The sequence below is a fragment of the Solanum lycopersicum genome, chromosome 5 (assembly GCF_036512215.1).
Source record: "Solanum lycopersicum chromosome 5, SLM_r2.1".
NCBI lineage: Eukaryota > Viridiplantae > Streptophyta > Magnoliopsida > Solanales > Solanaceae > Solanum > Solanum lycopersicum.
Window position 1 is genome coordinate 63,447,528 of NC_090804.1, and position 22,634 is coordinate 63,470,161.

Sequence of the window (22,634 nt, forward strand, 5' to 3'; positions counted from 1 at the left end):
ACGATCGAGAAGAGGAGGAAAACACCAAGCTTTGAGGATTAACTTGCTTGATTTCAATTCTTCGGTGGAGGTAGGTTATGGTTTTCATGCTTTCATAGTAAACTCTTAATAGAGAATGATATGTATTGGTAGCATTGTAAACCCTACTATATGCTTAATTGTATGTTTGCATGAATATGATTATGTGATTGTGAAAAGATAAGCATGATCAAAAATATTGAATCCCAAATCTTGAAAAGAAACTTTAATATACATTATTAATGATGATGCCTTGGTATAGAAGAAGGCTTGATGAATTAAAGTAATGGGATTGAGGATGCCTTGGTATAGAGAAGGCTTGATGATTTACAGAATGATATTAGTGGATCGGAGTGTCACGTTCCGACACATAGATTTAGTGGATCGGAGTGTCACGTTCCGACACATGTAGGGGATCGGAGTGTCACGTTCCGACACATAGATTTAGTGGATCGGAGTGTCACGTTCTGACACATAGATTTAGTGGATCGGAGTGTCACGTTCCGACACATGTAGTGGATCGGAGTGTCACGTTCCGACACATAGATTTAGTGGATCGGAGTGTCATGTTCCGACACATGTAGGGGATCGGAGTGTCACGTTCCGACACATGTAGGGGATCGGAGTGTCACGTTCCGACACATAGAATTAGGGGATCGGAGTGTCACGAACCGACACAAGAGGAGGAAAGATAATGAATCTTGAAAGATGTTAATATACTCAATCTAACGAACATGATTCCCAAATGAATATGGTATTGGGGCTTGAGTCCTCATGTGTGAATTTGATGGTACTTATTGATGATTATAGTACTTCTTGTTGTTACATGTTGAGTTTTATAGTTGATTTATGATAATACTTGATATATACTGTTCCCTATTTTGAGTTGGTCGATGATATCTACTCAGTACCCGTGTTTGTACTGACCCCTACTTTTATTGTTTTCTCCTTGTTTAATTGTGGAATGCAGCAAACGTGCCGTCATCTTCGACTCAACAGTAATTCAAGCCAGTCTTCGTCACACCGGATCTTCAGGGTGAGCTAACACTTCTAGCTTGGACTGGATCTCCTCCGTCACGTCTTGATGCCTTGAACCTCCGGCACGGACTAGCTTTTTATGTATTTTTAGCTTTTAGAATACTCTTAGTTTAGTCCTTTGATTGTAGATGTTCTTGTGGTGATGACTTCCAGATTCTGGGGATAATGATAAGTTTTTGAGTTATAGAAGTTGATTATTGATTTTTATTAATGAGTTTAAGTCTTCCGCATTACTTTTGTTGTTATTACATTGAAATGTTAAGGTTAGATTGGTTGGTTCGCTCACATAGGAGGGTAAGTGTGGGTGCCAGTCGCGGCCCGGATTTGGGTCGTGACAAACGCAGAGGAAAGCAAAGGTTTTGGGGGATAGCTTGCTTGATTACGATCCTTCGGTGGAGGTAGGTTATGGTTTATGCTATTTCATAGTAAACTCTTAATAGCGAATGATATGTATTGGGTAGTATTGTAAAGTCTTCTATATGCTTAATTGTATGCTTGCATGATGTGATTATGTAATTGTAATGGGTTGGAAAGATGAGGTTGTGGAGCTTAAACCTAAAACCCTCTCTGTTAATGATGATGCCTTGGTATAAAAGAAGGCTTGATGAACTAAAAGAATGAGGTTAATGGATCGGGTGTCACGTTCCGACACCAGGATAGTAGTAATGGATCGGGTGTCACGTTCCGACACCAGGATAGTAGTAGTGGATCGGGTGTCACTTTCCGACACCAGGATAGTAGTAATGGATCGGGTGTCACGTTCCGACACCAGGATAGTAGTAGTGGATCGGGTGTCACGTTTCGACACCAGGATAGTAGTAATGGATCGGGTGTCACGTTCCGACACCAGGATAGTAGTAGTGGATCGGGTGTCACGTTCCAACACCAGGATAGAGTAGTGGATCGGGTGTCACGTTCCGACACCATGATAGTAGTAATGGATCGGGTGTCACGTTCCGACACCAGTATAGTAGTAGTGGATCGGGTGTCACATTCCGACACCAGGATAGTAGTAATGGATCGGGTGTCACGTTCCGACACCAGGATAGTAGTAGTGGATTGGGTGTCACGTTCCGACACCAGGATAGTAGTAGTGGATCGGGTGTCACGTTCCGACACCAGGATAGTAGTAGTGGATCGAGTGTCACGTTCCGACACCAGGATAGTAGTAGGGGATCAGAGTGTCACGTTCCGACACCAGGATAGTAAAGAGAATGAATCTTGAATTATGCTAATATACTCAGATTTAAAGAACCTGTTTCCCAAATGAGTACGATGTGGAGGCTTGAGTCCTCATAGATGTACTTGGTGTTGTGGTCAATGGTTATTGTACTTGTTGTTGCCACCTGTTGAGTATTTTAGTCAATTTTATGTTATTATCTGATATATATTGCTTTCTATTTTGAGTTGGCCGATGATACCTACTCAGTACTTGTGCCTTGTACTGACCCCTACTTGTATGTTTCCTTCTTTGTTATTTGTGGAGTGCAACAAACGTGTCATCGACTTCGACTCAACCGCAACTCTAGCCAGACTTCAGCATAATCAGATTTCAGGGTGAGCTATTGTTCCTAGCTCGGACTGGATTCTTTCTTTCACGTCTTGATGTCTTGAAGTTCGGACATGGACCATCTGTTACTTATTTTAGCTTCTTAGATACTCTTAGATTTAGTAAATTGAGGATAGATGTTCTTGTGATAATGACTTCCAGGTTTTGGGGATAGTAATTGATAAACTTTAGAAGTTATTTAATTGATTTCGTTAATGAGTTTTAAGTCTTCAACATTATATTCTGTTTATTATGGTTGAAATGTTGGGGTTTAGATTGGTTGGTTCGCTCACATAGGAGGGTAAGTGTGGGTGCCACTCGCGGCTCGTTTTGGGTCGTGACACTTTTTCCACCTAGCAGGAGATTGTCTAATGTATCTCACTGCTTGCCTAACTCGTTCAATAGATACATTTGCTTCTTTTGTACCGTCTTGAACAATAAGATTTACAATATGAGCCATACACCTTATATGAAGGTGACTACCACCGATTAGGTTGGTCCCCCATTTAGTTAATTGCTTAGACAACTCAGTTATTGCCACACTATTTGAACCAGCATTATCAACTGTAACAGTGAAAATGTGATGCAATCACCACTCATGTAAGCACTTACTAATAGACTTTCCAAGATCTTCACCTCTATGACTAGTGATTGGACAAAAAATAATAATTCTTTTATGCAAAGTCCAATTTTTATCAATCCAATGAGCAGTAATGATCATATAATTAATTCTTTGTATGGAAGTCCAAGTATCAGTGGTTAAAGACACCCTTTGTTTTGTTCCCTTAAAAATAGCCATCAACTTGTGTTTTTCTTCATCAAAAAGATTAAAACAATCACGAGTCACAGTGGTACGAGAAGGAATGTGGAAACAAGGTTGTGCTACTTTCATAAATTGTTTAAAACCTTCTTTTTCAACAAATCTAAAAGGAAGTTCATCAATAATTAACATACGACACAAGGCCTTTCTACACTCTTCCTGATCAAATTTCCATGGAACAACAACTACATCACCCTTGGTACCACCTATCATTGGTTGAAATGCTAATCTTGATTGTCTAATATCAATGTTATAAGGCATCTTAGGGCATTTGGATATATGAGTAAGCATTGACGTCGTACCATGTTCTTTTGTATCAGCAAAATACTCTTTCTTACAGTAGTTGCAAACACCCTTTTCATTTCAATCAGAATCAGTTTTACGAGAAAAATGATCTCACGCACGAGATCTTTTTTTCCTCCCTTTCATTACTTGAGACTCAACAATTTGACTTTGATCTATTGCATTTGAATTAGAGCTCCACTTTCACCAACAACCTTATCAGTTATGACATTTTCAGCCATGATACTTTCACCAAAAACTGCGAAAAGATATGACATAATCGTGTATTGAACTATTTTTTATAAGATCTAGATGAAGCAATGAATTATTGAAGCCTTGAATGAACTAAAAAAAGAGTAAGCAGCTTTATTCAAGCAAAAACTACCAAGTACAATCAGTTGATTAATTAGAGTTGTTTTGCGACAGGACATAGGATTTTTTGACACAGAACTGAATATTGGTGAAAATTATGCATGGAATTTCGAGTGATGTGGCAAAAATCCAAGAAGTAATGGGAGAAAAAGTATATTTTTTGCCCATTGCTAATTGCTGACTGATAAGTTTTCACTTTTTATAGTGAAATAAACTTTGTAAGCATTCCCACTATACAATGGCTAATTTATAATCCAGAGAAAACTTACACCAAATACCAGCAAAATTATTTGAAAATTGGAGAGGAACAGATAAAGGATTTATGTCGACATTACAGCAAATTAATTAGTAGGGTGCTCAGACAACTCGTAACACCCAAGACAAGTCAAGTCACAGTCTTTTCTGTGCATTCGAATAGCCTTGGGCCATCATACATGCGGAAACTGAGAAGAAGGTCAGGAAATGATGATAAATGGAATGAATACAGAAATTACAGCTTGACTCTTGAGGACTGAGATGTCATTGTTAGTCGTTACCTTGTGAGGCGTGAGTTCCGTCCTCGCTTGAGTGACTAGAGAGTTGTCGCCTCGCCGGACGCCTGAGTTACTCGTTGGTTAGTCGTCGCCGACTCGCCTCACCTGAGTTTGGAAATTGGAGAAACTTTGGAGAGAGCGGCGGAAACTGAGAAGAAGCCAGAAGGTTTCTACTTTCTAACCTAAACCCTAACTTAGAAATTACAATTGTGAATTGTGATAGAAAATTAGAAATTAGGGGGGAAAAGAGGTCTTATCGGGTAATCGGGTTACCCGAGATATTTCCTTCCCAAATTCGTCACCCGAACCGTTAATTCAATTAAAAAAGATACTGAACCGGTCCCCAAACCAATTACCCAATAGCCCGACCCGTTAACCCAATAAACCAAAAATCGGTTCTGATTAATGGTTTTATCCGATTTTTGCACAGGCCTACTTTAAAGTATATTTGCTAACAAAAAATTAGAAATACACCATACTATTAATGATCGTCGATATGACACATCACACCTCAAAATTAATAATAATTTAAAAAATATATTTTAGTATTTAACTTGAGTAGTTAAATGAAAGAGAAAATCTCAAAATAACTCAAGGGTATATCAGGAAGAAAAACATTTTTAGGGTTTCAAACTAAATTTAAAATTAAGTGGAAATCAATGAACTAACACTTGAAAAAACTAATGTGTGTATTACTAAATTGTGCATTGCTAATTCCTTCGCTATGCATCTTTAGAAGGAAAATTCATAATTCGGATTAGTTGGACACCAATTCATGTACCGAATAAAAAATATCGTGCTCCTTTGTGACACTATACACGTGTACAAGGGTAAAATGGTCTAAATGACTGGCTCTCGTGGCTTCAACGCTAGCTCATAACATTTCTAATCAAGCGAACCAAAAAAAAATCATTCAGATAAAAAGGAACAAGAACGCCCCCTTTTTCCAATTTAGGGTTTCTTCCTTCTCCAATCGAAGTTTGAGAGAAGCGATTCAATCGAACAACCATGCCGAAGAACAAGGGTAAGGGAGGTAAGAACAGGAAGAGAGGAAAGAATGAAGCCGATGATGAGAAAAGAGAGCTTGTTTTCAAAGAAGATGGACAGGAATATGCTCAGGTCCTTCGTATGCTTGGTAATGGACGATGTGAAGCTATGTGTATTGATGGAACTAAGCGTCTTTGTCACATACGTGGTAAGATGCATAAGAAAGTATGGATCGCTGCTGGTGATATCATCCTTGTTGGCCTACGTGACTATCAGGCAAGATCCAATTTTTCCGACACCCTTTTTCTTCTATTTGTGTTTTTCGTATCTCTTTTCAGAATTTTGTTGTGTTTTTCTTTAAGAAATGAAATTTGGTATTACAAGCTTGAGGATCAAACACTCACCAACAAGGTGTAAATTTGTTGTGACAAAGATGTTTTCTTTTTGGTAGTTTCTATTCTGTAGTATAAAACTTTGATCACCTTGCGTATATGGATAAATGGGATGATGTACAAAAGTAGCCTACTCTGTATTAGCATAGTTGATTCCATATTTTTTGATTGAAGGGTATAAAAGGCCCCAGGATTTTAAGTTAATGGATATGGTGCACCTACTACTTTGTAGTGATATAAACATGCTATCTCAAGGAAGTAGCAAGTCTATGTATGATTGATTTGTGTATGAATATATGTGTGTGCTGGGGCAGATTTAAGACTTGGGGTTTAATGGTTAAATAATCTCAAATTATAAAGAAAAAGCGAGACAAAATGAATATGTGTGTGCGCGCTGAGGCAGATTTAAGACTTGGAGTTCAATTGTTAAATAATCTCAAATTATAAAGAAAAAGTGAGACAAAACGAAGGCTTGAGTTGTTTTTGTTTAAAAAGACAAGGAAAAAAAAACCAAGATAACTATGTTGCCCAAAGGATTCAAACCCTTGCAGAGGACAGCAAAGCTTAACAGGTTTCCCCTTTGCCACTATCAACAGACCATTTTTATGTTGGGTTCCAACTAAAAAATTATTAATATGTTTAGTGGATTCTCAATATAAATACAAGGTTTGTGCAAAAGTTACTCGTTTCCGGAAACCCACGCATATATCCTAACCCATTGTATGCCCGCAAGTGTGTCTGTGTGTGTATGTATATATGATATATGTATGTATGTACGTGTCTATTCCTGCTTCTGGCTTGACATATATCTCTGTTTCAAGAGAAAATAGTTTTTGTAATTGCTACTTACTGCTGATTTTCAATTAGAAGTGGCACTGCTGTGTGTGATTGAGTCTGTGTATGTACATCTCCTTTCCTGTTTAATTAGTGCCTGATAAGCCTAAATTATTAAAAGTTTTCTTTGTTGAGATTTTGGTTCTTTCCCAATGTGGATATTGCTGTTTTTAACTAGTTTTGATTTTCCCAGGATGACAAAGCTGATGTGATCTTGAAGTACATGCCTGATGAGGCCAGGTTATTGAAGGCATATGGAGAGTTACCAGAGAACACAAGACTTAATGAGGGCATTGCTAATGGTCTTGATGAAGAGGATGAGGGTGCTGGTGATGATTACATTGAGTTTGAGGATGAAGACATTGATAAAATCTAATCTAAACTCAAAATTGTTGTTACTGAGGTCTATCATATGCCTTGCTAATATTTCTGTGGCGTTCTTTTTCCTTAAACATTGAAAAAGTATTTTTGTGTATCGTTTGAAGTTGTATGATTGAGTTTTGTGCATCAAAGTTCTGTCTGAAAATTTGTGCTTTCATGAAATGAATGCAATATTCTGGCTTGTTTCTATCCAGTTATGCATGTAGTGTTGCTATCTGCTGATGGATGGTTTGCCTACGTTATACTTCTGAAATGTTTGGGTGTTGTCACATTTCTGAATTAGTTGTTTCATCTCATTAGAGGGATGATGTACTTGCATTGAGTGATTATTGTAGAATATATGTCTACCTGTTTCTGGCAGTGTCTGCTCTAAGTTGTCTTCTGAAAACAGGAAAAACTTGAATTGAGGATGGGGATGAGTAGACTTCGGTTGCAGGACCCCAGCATTTAGGTTTTGTAGTGCCTCTAGATATACAGTTGGACGTGAGGCTGATGAACTAATTTCTTCATAGGTTACTGGCCTAGACTTTTTGCCTTTCTCAGGGTGAAAATAACTAGGGATTTGGACTCTGTTCATCACTACTGCTCTTTGAGTAGTTTTGTAAGGTGTCGTGATGCTGGATGATGAATTTTGTTTAGGAGTGAGAACTTAAATGACCTGACTTGCTTCCTTCTTTTTATTTTGGTTGCTACACTGCTTATTTTGACTGATGAGATTGAAAGGAATCAACTTTGGAGTTCAGAGTTTGTCCAAATAGGGACATCTAATCTTTTAACAATAAAACAAAGTTTGTCCAAGTAGGAAGTTTAAAATCTTCTGGGATTGTGTTTCATCATTTGCGGGAGGCAATTATTCACTCCCACAAGGGCTATTCCGTTTTCTTGTAATTATATTAGGCTGCAGAGTCTGAACAATTAAATTCAGATGTCCATCGTCTACTGAAATATTTTGCAGTTGTTACTCTTTGTGACTGGAAAAGATTGCAATGAAAATGTAGTGCAGCAAGAGAATTTGTTGAAAGGTTGGGTAATAACTTGAAAATGATGGGAACCAAACGAACGTGAACCATTGAATGTATGTGTTGATGTGTTTGGTTTGTTCAGTCCCTGTTTACCTGGTGCTCTTTTAACTAGAGACAGCAGCTCAGTATGCCTTTCTGGTTGCCTTTGCAATCAAACATAAGTTTGCCTGCTTCGGTTTTGATCTTCTTTTGGTGATAGTCCTTTTTTTTTGGCTCATGATAAGAAGTTGATATGCTTGTGTTATTATGTGTTGTGGAGATTAGAAGAGTCCCTGCCATGTAGGATTCGTGCACTCGAACTCTTAAATCCCTATTTCTGGAAACATTTAGGTAGATATTCACCATTGGATTTTGAGTTGTTCTGATGTTTCGAATGAATCAGATCTCTTGGAACAATGAAGGCCTTTTTGCTAACTGTTTTTATATCCATACTTCCCAAGTTCATGAATGAAATTTCTGATTGATGAAATCATAGCTATAGAGATAGTTAACCATTGAGAAGATAATTTCTTACACGCAACATAATGCATCCATTATTTATCAATGTCAATTTTAATTAAACACATGACCACTATTTATTCGTTTCTTCTAGTTATAACATCTTGTGGATCATGTATCAACCTACAGTCTGAATATCACAGAATTTATGTAGTGAAAATGGAGGATCAAAAATAGAAGCCTCATTGAGAATGACATTTGCTGTGATTTTGTTTGCTGCTTCAGTGGCATGTATCCCATCCCAGCTCACATAATTGTATGGATCCTCACATGCTGTAGCTGACAATGTTTGTCCATTTATCTCTTTGGTATTTCCACAGTATACTTCTTGGTTAAAGTTGTAAGAACCACCTCCTTGTCCACAACATGCTTTGTTTCCATATTTTAACCCTACAAACACACATTGATCATTAGAAGTTGGTCAACAATTTTAGTGAAAACATCTAATCACATGTTTAGGTGCTGTACCATGTGAAGTGGGGTGTTGGAAAAGTTCCAAGAGGACAGCATGAGTGTCCACATAAATAACATTTGCATCTGAAAGATCTTTTCTTGTTTGTGCCAATGCATCTTTAAGCATATTGTTATAGTCCACAACTGCATTGTTGTATGATATCAAGCATCCATACTCATCAATATCAGAACTTTCATGAGGGAGCTTTACCAAAAATGCTGGGTAACATCCAATTGGTGCAAGGTTAAGTACCAAAAATGTTCTTCCCCCTAATCCATAGATTTCCTGGTGAAAGAAATATCAATTAAATCAACATGTGATTTAGACATTTCACACTAGCTATCTAGTTATAAAAACAACTAATTATGCTAGAAAAGGTTAAGACCCTACTAAATCAACATGTGGTTTAGTTTATTTATGTAAAATACGTTTCATAACAAATAAAAATGACTCCTGATCCAAATTAAATCTTGAAAGCTAGATCATGAGGTAACCAAGTTCCCAATCCATAATAGATGTAGGAAACCAAACAACTCCAACATGCTTAGCATAGCGGTCAATGAAGTGAGTTGAAAATTCTGAGGTCTCCTATTCAATATTCAACAGAGACAAAAAAAAAAAAAACACTAGGTGATTCTTCTCATCTATCCTAGCTTTGGTGGATAGAGTTACCTGGTATCTGTTACTAGTAGAATTTATTGGGGTGCATGAAAGCTAGGGCAAACACCGGGTAAACCACGATTTGAGTTGGTTATAAGGTTTGACACCGTGAACTTTGAATCAAACTCTCATGAGGTGAGTATTGTCCAAGACCAAATAGTAACCAATGATGTAGGGAACTCAACAATTTCTATATTGAAACTAATTAACTTTACTTCTTCGTTGTTTTCATTTTACCATTAATAAAAAGTTGTTATTGACACACAAATATTATAACATGTTCAAGACAAAAACTTCAAAACTCAGTAGAGAACTAAACTACGTCATATAAACTGAGGCAAAACATATATTAATTCTAATGTTATTATTACCTTGATAGTGCTAGCAATTTGGGAAACTACTTGAGGTAAGTACTCCTTCACTCCACCTATTCCTTTACTTCCCAACTCACCAGTGAAGTCATTCTGACCTATATAGAATGTGTAAAGAGATTTCCCAAATATGTCTGAGGGAGGCAGATTAGTGTTACCTGAAAATTAAGAAAAATAATATAAAAAGATTATGAAAAACAAACAAAAAAATGGAATACTAATAAAGTATAGTACATTATTTATTATACCTTTACTCTGAAATTCATCAATTTTAGTCTTAAATAGCTTGAACTGTTGGAGTTGAATTCCTAGATAAAAAGGGCTAACACCTGACACAAATAATGATGTTTGTGGCATGAGCACTGTGGATGCTGATGTTGCAAAGTTGGCACCATGTCTGAAATCAGATCCAATTGATTGCAAATATGGACTCAAATATGGCAAACCTAATCCTTGAGCTGCACATCAAACAACACTAATATTAATTTATAGCAATATTAGTAACCTACGCAGGGTTCAAGGAAAGGCCGCATATAACTCAAATTCAAGTAGGGTACATAAGAAATGTTCAAGCGAGTCTGGGGAAAGACCGCACACAAGTCATGTTCAAGCAGGGTAACAAGAGTGTAAATTGACTAAGTCGGAAATTTCATTAAGGATTGTCTGTAGGCGGCCTACTTAATACAACATCAATAATTGATTTCACAGCTCGAACTTATGACATATAGATTACATAAAGATAGTTTTATATGGTTTCCTAAAGACATAATAACATAAATATGTTCCTTAACTTGGATTCAACGGACATTTATGCCCTTCAATTTTTAGTGTGTACAATTAGGCATATCGAAACTTGTATAAAATTGAATAAATAGATATATACGTCCTACGTGACATAATACATGTTAATTCTGCTATATAGGGCATAAAATTGTCATGTATGACCTCACATAGAATGAATGAGGCTATTGTTCAATTTTATAAAAGGTTAAGTGTTTACTTATGCACACCTAAAATTAAAAGAAATAAATATCAGTTGATATCAAATTAAATAACACGTTTATGTCTAAATTTCTGCTTCCCTATATATAACGTTACGAGAAAAAAGACAAAAGAGAGTCACAGACTTTATCTCATTTGTAATTTCTACTAGTAGGACAAAGAAAGGTAAACCTATGGACAAAACAAAAAATAATTACACCTTTACATGGACCAACTACATTGCTTTTTACAGCTAAGTTTTTCTTTTCCCCCAGTCTTGTAATTATAAAACTCCTGTCTTCGAACCAACATGTTTTCTTGTCATTTAGAGATTAATGACAAAAAGATGACATTGGTGTCACGAGTTTGAATCGTGAAAGTAATTATTAATATTTATATCATGGTTTTCTTCATTTGTGACCTTCTCCTAGCCCAACATAAACGTATGATGATTTGTGCATCGAACTGCTTTTTATTTCATCTAAAAAAAGGGAAACCTTATAGCAATTGTAGAATTGTTTGTGTCTGATTTATAGGTCATGAAAACGAGCAAGCAACCACTAACCCTTATATTATACTTCCTTTGTCTCACTTTGTATGCTGAAGTTTGACTTCATGATATCGAGTTTGAGAAAGAACAAAAAAAACTTCGGAAACTTATGGTATAAAATAAATGATAGATTTTTTGTAGAATTAGAAATTATTTAATTAAAAATAAAAAAGACATTTTAAATTTAAAAAATTACTAAATATAAAAATATATCAATCTATTTTCAAACTCAATGAAAAAAAAAGTAAATTATATAAATTGATACATTAAAAAAAGTAGATTGTTTGCATCACATCTTAAGTCTTGGGGTGCAATCCTTCCAAAATGGCACATCTGTGCCCTTTAATTAATCTTAACAAAGAATTTATGTTAAATACCCCATCATTTTTAAAAAAATGTACACTACAAATTGCTCAAAGGATATCTGTAAGTATACTTTTTTTAAAAAAATGTGGACTTCGTAGTGTCGAAAATAAGATAAGTTACTACTAATCGATAAAGATGATATAAAAAAATATTTTGATCAACCAAACACAAAAAAAAATCTCTTAAAAAAATACATCTTTTCTTATACCAAATACATTTTTTTTTTATGAAATATGGTTTGAGTACTTAACACTATTTACAAAAGAAATAACGTTTTTGTAACATAATTATTATCGTAAATATATCAAAATCGTATTTCATTAATTATAAAACTTTTGAAATTTGTGATACTTTAAAAATCACTTCTCAAAGAGAAAAAATAGAAAGTCTAAACCAAAATACTTTTCAACTATAAAAGTGTTTTCCTTCCATTTTAAACGATCTAATAAAAAAATAGCATAAACAATCAAATCAATACTTATAGTAAGATCCAATCGAACAAAATGAATACAACAACATACTCTATAAAATTTCACAAATTGAGTCTGGAAAAGTATAATGTTCGCAGAGTTTACTCCTATCTCATGCACATAAGGAATTTGTTTCGAAAGACCCTCGATTCAAATATGAATAAAAAATTAGATAAAACCATACCAAGAAAATCCACAATGACTCTTCCATCACTTGCCCTTCCAGTTGGTCTTTTAAAATAAGTCATTCCATAAGGAGGCCCTTGAGATGGAAATGCAGCATTAAATCCACCAGTATCACTATTTGAATCTCCAAAATTAAAAATTGCTTCAAATGCACATTTGCTTTCCACCAAATTATTACAAGTTGTTGTTATAATAATAATAACTAAAATAAACCAAACCACAATTGATGAAAACCAACAACTCATTATTTTTTCTATTGTTTTTTTCCTCTCAAAAACAAAAAGTATTATAGTATAAAGTAATGGATTATGTTGAGACATTTTTTTCCATTTTATAGAAAGGAAAGCCAATGCATGTGAACAACATCAATTGCTGACGCAATAAATTATTGTATGTACAAACAAATACTGTTACTAATACTTATAAAATTCATATCCTAATAAATTCAAGGGACGGATTCAAAATTTTCATATAAAGAATTTAAAAAATAAATATATAAAATATAATGTATCTAGTTCATATGAATCAATCTTGGATATTAGGGGTGCAATTTGAATGTCTAGACTCTAGACTGTAGAGCTAATCTTTTAATTTGCAGATTGTTTAGGAATTTCAAATTCTCTTTTATATATATATATATATATATATATATATATATATATATATATATATATATACCTTATATATTTTTTTCAGAGAGATATATATCTATCAGAGTGCAAGAAGCAGATTCAATAGAATTTAATAATTTAAAAAAGTTGGCATGATACATATACATGAGTTTTAACCTGACCTCATTTCACATTTATATCCTTTAACTTTGGGTGTACACAAATAGACACTCGAATTTGTATAAAGTTGAACAAGTTGACACATTAGTCCTATGTGATACAATACACATAGGACGCCACGTAAAATGCAAATTACCATTAGAATGTCACATATGACGTGTACGTGTGTGTCTATTTTGTTCAATTTTACACAAATTTAAGTGTCTACTTGCGTACACTCAAAATTGAAGGACATAAATATAAAATGAGACAATGTTAAAGGACATATTTATGTATTATGCCTTAAAAATTTATTTAATACGTACAACTTATTAGTTTCAAGCCCAAATAATTCAACGGGACTAAATTTTTAAACTCATAAAATTTTAAATTCTGACTGACTCATATCTGTACTATAGAAAGTGTTGTATCTCTTGTTCTTTGCTTCCTAGTTCCTACCAGTTCATTTACATGATTAAGAACAAAAAAAGAACAACTGTATCCTTTGATTTTGGGTGATGTTGAGGTTGGGGGGAAAGAACTCATCATTAACTTGGAAAATGCAATAAAGTAACATATGTACAAAATTGTATTCTTTGGATTTAGTTAAAAAGAAGAAAGAGGCAAATATGAACATTTTTCTAAACTGTTGGCAAGCACGAGTTAGCTAGCAAGAAACAATGATGATAAGCTCATGCACAACAAACAACTATATAACGTATTCAATATAATTCCGTAAGTGAAGTTTGAAAAAATAGAATCGATAAATGTAAAGAGTCTGTTCGTAATATTACAGCTATACAAGTCCAATATTATTTAGTTAATACATCTACAACTATTTGTGTAATGAAGATCTATTATTAGTATATTTGGTATTCAATCAATATAACATAGAGTTCAAAAAGTCACATATACAAATTGATATAAATAAAAAAAAATTAAACATATTTGTTGTACTAAAATATACAACGAATGATATACAATTTATATATAATATGGAGTTCAAAATGTATATAGTGAACGAAAAATTACTTAATTATACGCATTTGTTTACTTAAAATATACAATGACTTGTATACAATCTATATAATATAGAGTTCAAACTGTAATAAATACAAACTAATATAAGTAAACGAAAAAATTATACAATTATGAACATTTGTTGATTTAAAATATACAAGAAATTTTATACAATCTATAGGATATGGAGTGACATATACGAACTGCGATAAGTCAAATGAAAAAAATTTCAATTATATATACATATTTGATGACTTAAAATATAGTGACTTATATACAAACTATACATTATACAATATGCTCAAACACATAAACATACACAAACAGACTTAATCTAAAATTTGATACTAATTATACACATATGCAAATGATTTTCAACCAAACAACTACTTCATATAGAATGTTAAAACGCTCAAAACTATTTTAAATTTATAAATAACTATACAATTCAAACAGATATTCGTAGTCAATAACATAATTTTGCAAATTAAACACGAATTAACCAATTAATATATGAAAAGTCACGAAAATATACAACTCGTAATGATAGATTGTTGACAATCCATCAAAAAATCAAAAAATTCCGTTTTAATTCTGAAGAAGTTTCGATATAATGAATGCGTTGTGTTTCGTCAAGAAGAAGTCTTAGCTGAAGTATTCTAATTAAACTAAATAACTTTTATTTAAGATATTATTTCCTTAATTGCTCCATAATTAGTCATATATAATTAAACAAGATTTTATATAATTATTTTATAATACATAGCTAAGCAAACTTATACTACTTAATTATCTAACATAGTTAATGTTTGTTTATATTACCACTCGCAGCCATCTAATTTCGATAATTACGTTTTTTTATTCTCCTTATTTGTATAGCCGCGTATAACATTCTTTTCCTTATATACAAATGAGTCTATTCTCTCTCTTCAGTAACTTGCCCTTATTTTCTCTTTTTTTCTCTCAATCAAAATTGAATTCAATCGTTATTTCAAATTTATAGGCAATTGTTTTACAGTTAAATTCCCTTTTACATTTTTTTTTGTGATTTCATCATTTTTATATTTGTATTTGTATATCGCTGGAATTTCTTTTGATTTAAGATTTTCAAATTTGTGTATCTAAAGATGAAGAAGGTGAAACAGTTGATGTAATTTGTATAAAATTATTTGTATAAACTTTTGAAGTTTGGATCTACAATACATTGTATATATTCATACAAATTCATTTGGTATATCATAATTCAATTATATATTTATGAAGTAAAAGAAAATCTCAGTTTAGTTTTTTAAATAAATAACATGTTACTATAGTTCTTTGTATTTGGGTTTGGTTTGGGTAATCTGTACCCTAGTACGTTGTATAATAATATAATTGTATAATTATTTTTCAAATTGTATAAATTATTTGTATAAACATTTAAAGCTCGAATTTACTATTGTATATTTTGTTGTTTTTACATCTTCTCTTGAGTTTTGTTGTTCGTATAAATTTATATATTTGTATACGCATTTTCTCTTAAAGGTATCCATTTGACAACGCAGTCAATGTAACAGTTTGCATCATCCCATTTTTCAGAATGTTTTACCAAAATACAGATGTAAGAGTTTAGACAAAAATAACTCATGTATACATATACAAACATGAATTCAAAAATATACAAAACACATCAAAAGATAATTTTATGACAAAATAAATAATGTAAAATTATACATATACAAAATATACAAGTCCATAAGCAATTATACAAGTCCACAGACAAAATTTATGTCAATTATACAACTACAAAAGTAATTAGTTAACTTAACCCCCCAACAATTAATTATACAGATATAAACATTAATCCCATCAAGTCTAATTATACACATACAAGTACTAACTTATAAGATTCTACAAATAATGTAAAATTATACATATAGAATACATACAAGTCTATAAACAATAATTGATAAATATATTTATACAATTACGGACGAATTCAATTTTATAATCTACTATACATTTATGTACCCAAATTGCAGATATGAAGCCGTCTCTCTCGATCAATTCACGTACAACTGAAAATAATTTTCTCAATCAAAATCTAATTATCAATCGAGTAATTATACAATCATGGATAAAAATTAGTTAATTCTCGATCTATTAGAATACAATTGCAAACACCTTATTGAGAATCATAGCTATCTATTTTCCTAGCAGCAGAGTTAGTTAATATTTTCTTGTTAGTTGTTAGTTAGTTAGTTAGTCACATTGTTAGTTAGTTAATCACATTGTTAGTTGGTTAGTTGGTTAGTCACATTTTTTCTTCTTCTTTGATTAGTCTAGAAACTTCCAAGTCACATGTATATAATGAAGGAGTCGTAGATGAAATGAAGCATGATTTTGGAATGAAACATATTGCTATTCTCTCCTTCTTCTTCCTCTTTACAATGGCTGTTAGTTCACTGCATCAATGAAGCCATTGGAGTTGTTAACTCACTGTATCAGTGAGTTCTTGTTATGGTATCAGAGCAGGGTTAGATTCTCTCGTTTTTGTATCTGTGGGATCTGTGTTTGATCCTAATTCTTCATCCAAGTTCATTGGTTTGCCATGACAGAAGTCACAACTCAAGCAACTGGCACTAGAATTGATATGAACGGTGTATTCTATGTGCATCCTTCAGATAATCCAAAAACACCACTTGTTCCAACTCAATTTGATGGAGTTGGATACAGATCATGGAGAAGAGGCATCTTACGAGCTTTGTCTGTGAAGAATAAGTCAGTTTTTATTGATGGAAGTTGTGTGAAGCCAGCTAAAAATTCACCACAAGCTCGTCAATGGCAGAGATGTGATGATATGGTAACTTCATGGATATTGAATTCTCTCACCAAAGAGATTGCAGATAGTGTTGAATATGTTAACAATTCCTGTGAACTTTGGAAGGAGCTAAAAGACAGATATGACCAGACAAATGATGCAAAACTATATCAGATTCAAAAGGAAATTGATGATTTAACACAGGGAACATTAGACATCACTGTCTATTACACAAAATTGAAGAAGCTGTGGGAAGAATTAAATACTTTGAAACACCAAGAGCATATGCACATGTACATGTACCTGTGGTGCCAAGGATAGCATGCACAAATCAGAACAAGACAGACGATTGATACAATTCCTCATGGGATTGAATGAAGTTTACACTGTGATTAGAGGTAACATACTCATGATGAGTCTTCTTCCTTCTACTGCACAGGCTTTCTCTCTGTTAATTCAAGAGGAAAAACAAAGAGAATATAGGCCTATCCGTCGTACACCTATGGAGTCAATCTCACTAAATGCAAATGCTGGCAGAGGATCACAAGGTGGTAGAGGATATAGAACAAATTTCTCAAGTAGTAGTGAATTGAGTAACAATGGTAATAGAAGTGTTTTGATCTGTGATTTTTGTAAGAAACAAGGTCACATTAAGGAGAAGTGTTATAAGCTATATGGATATCCTCCAAAGAATAATGTTCTTAACAATAGAACAAACAATACACAACAGTTCAATGCACAACAATTCAGGCAGAACAATAATCAAAATTTCAGAGGAAGAAGGATTGTGGCAAATGCACATGGGGAAGAATGCTCACAAGAAAACAGTAATTCAAATGATGTCATCACACAAGAACAATATGGTCACATTATGAGCTTGTTACAACAGTTCCAGACTGATAGTTCAGGAGAGGATTCTAAGAACAATGCTGAATCTAATAAGTTTGCAGGTACAATACTATGTACTTCTTCTATTGAGTTTGGTACTGCTTCATGCAAATGTTCTAGATCAAGCATTGACTTGAGGATTATTGACTCAGGAGCTTCAAACCATATGACACATAATAAATCTTCATTAAAAACATTCAAACATTACCCTATCCTATACTTGTTTCACTTCCAAATGGATACAAAGTCAAAGTGACAGAGTTTGGTGATGTACATATTACACCTAAAATGGTCTTAAACAAAGTATTACATGTTCCTTCTTTTAAACATAATCTCATTTCAGTCCAGTCCTTAGTTTCCTCAATGAAGTGTATGATTTCTTTTACTAATACAACCTGTCTATTACAGGCCCCTTCAGTGAAGAGGCCTCAGGCAATTGGTAGTAGCAAGGATGGCATTTACTACATGTGTGGAAGATGCTTGAAAAATGCTACTCAAACCACTGACTTTGTTTGTAGTTGCCTACCTCATGTATGTAGGAGTATTCCTTTTCCAAGTTCAGTTTGTAATGAATCATTTGTGGAAGAATCCAAAAAACTTCCTGTGATGTCTGTTTGTTTATCTACTGAAAATACAAGTGTGTTGAATAATTGTGGATCTCTTGAATCTCTTAAGGATGATGTGGATTTACTGTGGCACAACAGACTTGGCCATGTACCCTTTGTGAAAATGAAAAACATGCCTACTATTCCAGTTAAGTTTTCTACTAGACAGCCCTTCACTTGCACCATATGTCCAATGGCTAGGCAAACCAGGCTACCATTCACTCACAGTACAACTCATTCTAAGAGTATATTTGACCTTCTTCATATTGATTTATGGGGTCCTTACCATGTTCCTACATATGATAATTGTAGATATTTCATCACCCTTGTAGATGACTATAGTAGAGCTACCTGGACATATTTGTTGATCACCAAAAGTAATGCCATACAGGTGCTTCAAACCTTTATCAATATGATAGAAAATCAGTTCCAAACAACTATAAAGTGTATCAGATCAGACTATGAGTTAGAGTTCAACAACAATGAAACACTTAAATTCTTTCAAGCTAAAGGCATTGCACATCAGAAAAGCTGCCCTTACACTCCACAGCAGAACAACATAGTGGAGAGAAAACACAGATACTTGCTTGAAACTGCTAGAGCACTTCTTTTCCAATCCAAGTTACCAACTAAGTACTGGGGTGATTGCATTCTTACATCTACATACCTCATTAACAGACTTCCATCCACATTTCTTCAAAATAAATGTCCTTATGAGATGTTATATAAGGAAAAACCAAATATAGTCAATTAAGATTCTTTGGATGTCTATGTTATCCCACATTACCTAGAGTTCAGTGAGACAAACTAGAGCCAAGAACCATCCCCCATATCTTTATAGGATATCCTTCTGGAATCAAAGGGTACAAGGTAATGAGTCTTGCCACAAGGAAAATACAAATCTCAAGAGATGTAATTTTTCATGAAGGTATCTTTCCATTTTCTTTCTCTTCAGAAAATAGTAATTTTCCCTCTATTGCAAAAACTTGTTCTACTGATTTCTCTGAACCTTGTGATGCATTGTTAAACAATCATTTAGATGTAATTGATGATCATCCAAATCTGTCCCTTAATCCTCAGCCTATACATTCATCACCACCTACACAAACTGTACCAATCCCACATATACCACAGAGAAAATCCAATAGAGAAACTAAGATACCTTGTCATTTAAAGGACTATGTCTTGTCATTTCCCAATCTGAAGAACAACTCTGTTTCCAATACCATTCCCAACACCAACCAAAGTGGCCTGATATCTAATGCATTGTTCAGTAAACACAATCACACTAGTTCTGATGTCATTGCTTCTAAAAGTTAAGTCTTGGTTGAAAACATTTGCTGTGATAGTGAACCATATTCTTATGAAGAAGCAGCATTAAGTCCTGCATGGCAAAAGGCAATGGAACAAGAATTTGATGCTTTACATGCAAACAGAACTTGGGATTTGGTTAAACTGCCTATGGATAAACAAGCTATTGGTTGTAAATGGGTATACAAAGTGAAACATAAAGCTGATGGTAGTATTGAGAGATTCAAGGCTAGATTGGTGGTTAAGGGATACACACAAAAGGCTGGAATAGATTACACAGAAACATATTCACCTGTTGTCAAGATGACCACTGTGAGAACATTGATGGCATGTGTTGTGAAGAAAGGCTGGAAAATGTTTCAACTTGATGTCAATAATGCATTTCTGCATGGTGATTTAAATGAAGAGGTGTATATGACAATACCTCAAGGTCTTGATGTGGGTGAGCCAGGCTTAGTTTGCAAGCTTAACAAGTCTCTATATGGACTTAAACAAGCCAGCAGACAGTGGTATGCCAAGTTGACTGAAGCATTGTCTCTTAGAGGATATACACATTCACAGTATGATTATTCTTTGTTTTACAAGAAGTCTAATTCACTGGTGGTGTTTGTGGCAGTTTATGTTGATGATATAGTCTTAACAGGCACAGATACAACTGAGATCACTCAACTAAAGCTATACCTTGATAAGACATTCAAGATTGAAGATCTTGGTAAACTTCATTATTTTTTGGGTATGGAGATACTTGACACTGCAGGAGGGGTTCTTATCTCACAAAGGAAGTTTGCACTAGATTTACTGAAGGAGTATGACTGTTTCAGATACACATCTTTATCATCTCCCCTTGATCCCAATGTTAAACTCAAAGCCAAGGAAGGAAATCCATTACCTGATCCTACCTATTACAGGAAGCTTGTGGGAAAGCTAAATTTTCTTACTAATACCAGAATGGATATTGCTTTCAGTGTTCAACAATTGAGTCAGTTCATGCAGGATCCCAGAATTCCTCATTTACAAGCAGCTTTCCACTTGCTCAGGTATATAAAACAAGATCCTACCCTGGGAGTCTACTTATCAAAGGATCCTAATTGTATTATGAAGGCATATTGTGATTCAGACTGGGCTACATGTCCAGATTCCAGGAAATCAGTAAGTAGATTCTTGGTATTACTTGGAGATAGTCCTATCAGCTGGAAGTCTAAGAAGCAGGAAACTATATCACTGTCATCTGCAGAGGCTGAGTACAGGTCACTCAAGAAGGTGGTAGGTGAATTGGTGTGGCTACACAGGCTGATAAATGAGTTAACAATACCTCACTCTTCTCCCATTGTTGTATATTGCGACAGTCAAGCTGCTATACACATAGCACATAACCCTGTGTTTCATGAGAGAACTAAACATATTGAAGTTGATTGCCATTTCGTACGTGATAAGCTGCAGAAGGGGCTCATTTTGATTCAACATGTAACCACAAATGAACAATTGGCAGACATTTTTACTAAGTCTCTCACTGGCATTAAACATGCTGCAATTCTGAACAAGTTGGTTGTAAGATCATTACCTCCAACTTGAGGAGGGGTATTGAGAATCATAGCTATCTATTTTCCTAGCAACAGAGTTAGTTAACATTTTCTTGTTAGTTGTTAGTTAGTTAGTTAGTCACATTGTTAGTTAGTTAATCACATTGTTAGTTGGTTAGTTGGTTAATCACATTTTTTCTTCTTCTTTGATTAGTCTAGAAACTTCCAAGTCACATGTATATAATGAAGGAGTTATAGATGAAATGAAGCATGATTTTGGAATGAAACAGATTGCTATTCTCTCCTTCTTCTTCCTCTCTACAATGGTTGTTAGTTCACTGCATCAGTGAAGCCATTGGAGTTGTTAACTCACTGTATCAGTGAGTTCTTGTTACACCTGTTAGAATGAAACTTCAATTATCAATGAAGAATTTATACAATTACATATTCAAGTTACTTATCTACATGAACGAAAATAAAAAAAAATACGAACCAATGCAAATAAAATATATGTTACTAGCCAAGAAAAGTAAGTTATCGCCAAGATTGGATCGGATATACAAAGATGAAAGCAATTGGGTTTTACGTAGGAGATACAACTTGTAAAAAAATCTAACGAGCTAATATTCCGTGAAGTACGAATTTTATACCATTTTCTAGCCGAGATTGCCACTGTTAGCTTTTAAAAATTTAAAGTCAATTTTGTATAAAACTTTGAAGAAGAAAAAATTATACAGCGGAATGTCGAGCACCACTGTAGCAACTTAAGAATATAGCTACGGTCAGTAATTATGAAAACTTTAAGTAAGGAGAATAATTAATTTAATTATGGTAGCTATATGCAAAAGTTTCCCTTTATAAAAAGGGCAAAATATATAAATCTGATTCCCATTGTTTATGAGACCTACTATTTTTTCTAATATAGCTATTTATGATTTATTTTATTATTTTTTTTT

General features: G+C 33.9%; 3 protein-coding genes across 4 annotated transcripts; 2 read left to right on the plus strand and 1 right to left on the minus strand.

Moving 5' to 3' along the window:
* Positions 1–5,366: 5,366 nt before the first annotated feature.
* On the plus strand, positions 5,367–7,395 carry LOC101253491 (eukaryotic translation initiation factor 1A). The gene is made up of 2 exons (XM_004240041.4): positions 5,367–5,875; positions 7,019–7,395. The coding sequence occupies exons 1-2, from the start codon at positions 5,621–5,623 to the stop codon at positions 7,199–7,201; spliced, it is 438 nt and encodes a 145-aa protein (XP_004240089.1). The 5' UTR covers positions 5,367–5,620; the 3' UTR covers positions 7,202–7,395.
* Positions 7,396–8,734: 1,339 nt separating this feature from the next.
* On the minus strand, positions 8,735–13,063 carry LOC101252884 (GDSL esterase/lipase At4g01130-like). Of its 2 annotated transcripts, none has more exons than XM_004240040.4 (5): positions 12,763–13,063; positions 10,460–10,669; positions 10,212–10,369; positions 9,195–9,465; positions 8,735–9,116 (listed from the first exon to the last, which is right to left on the minus strand). In XM_004240040.4, exons 1-5 carry the CDS (start codon positions 13,007–13,009, stop codon positions 8,845–8,847), a joined length of 1,158 nt encoding a protein of 385 aa, XP_004240088.1. In that variant the 5' UTR covers positions 13,010–13,063; the 3' UTR covers positions 8,735–8,844. The 2 variants fall into 2 exon arrangements, with proteins under 2 accessions (XP_004240088.1, XP_069154242.1); XM_069298141.1 differs by lacking the exon at positions 12,763–13,063 and adding an exon at positions 10,809–10,830.
* A 4,081-nt stretch (positions 13,064–17,144) lies between these two features.
* Positions 17,145–17,675, plus strand: LOC138348972 (uncharacterized). The gene has a single exon (XM_069298592.1). The coding sequence runs from the start codon at positions 17,145–17,147 to the stop codon at positions 17,673–17,675; it is 531 nt and encodes a 176-aa protein (XP_069154693.1).
* The last annotated feature ends 4,959 nt before the right edge of the window (positions 17,676–22,634 follow it).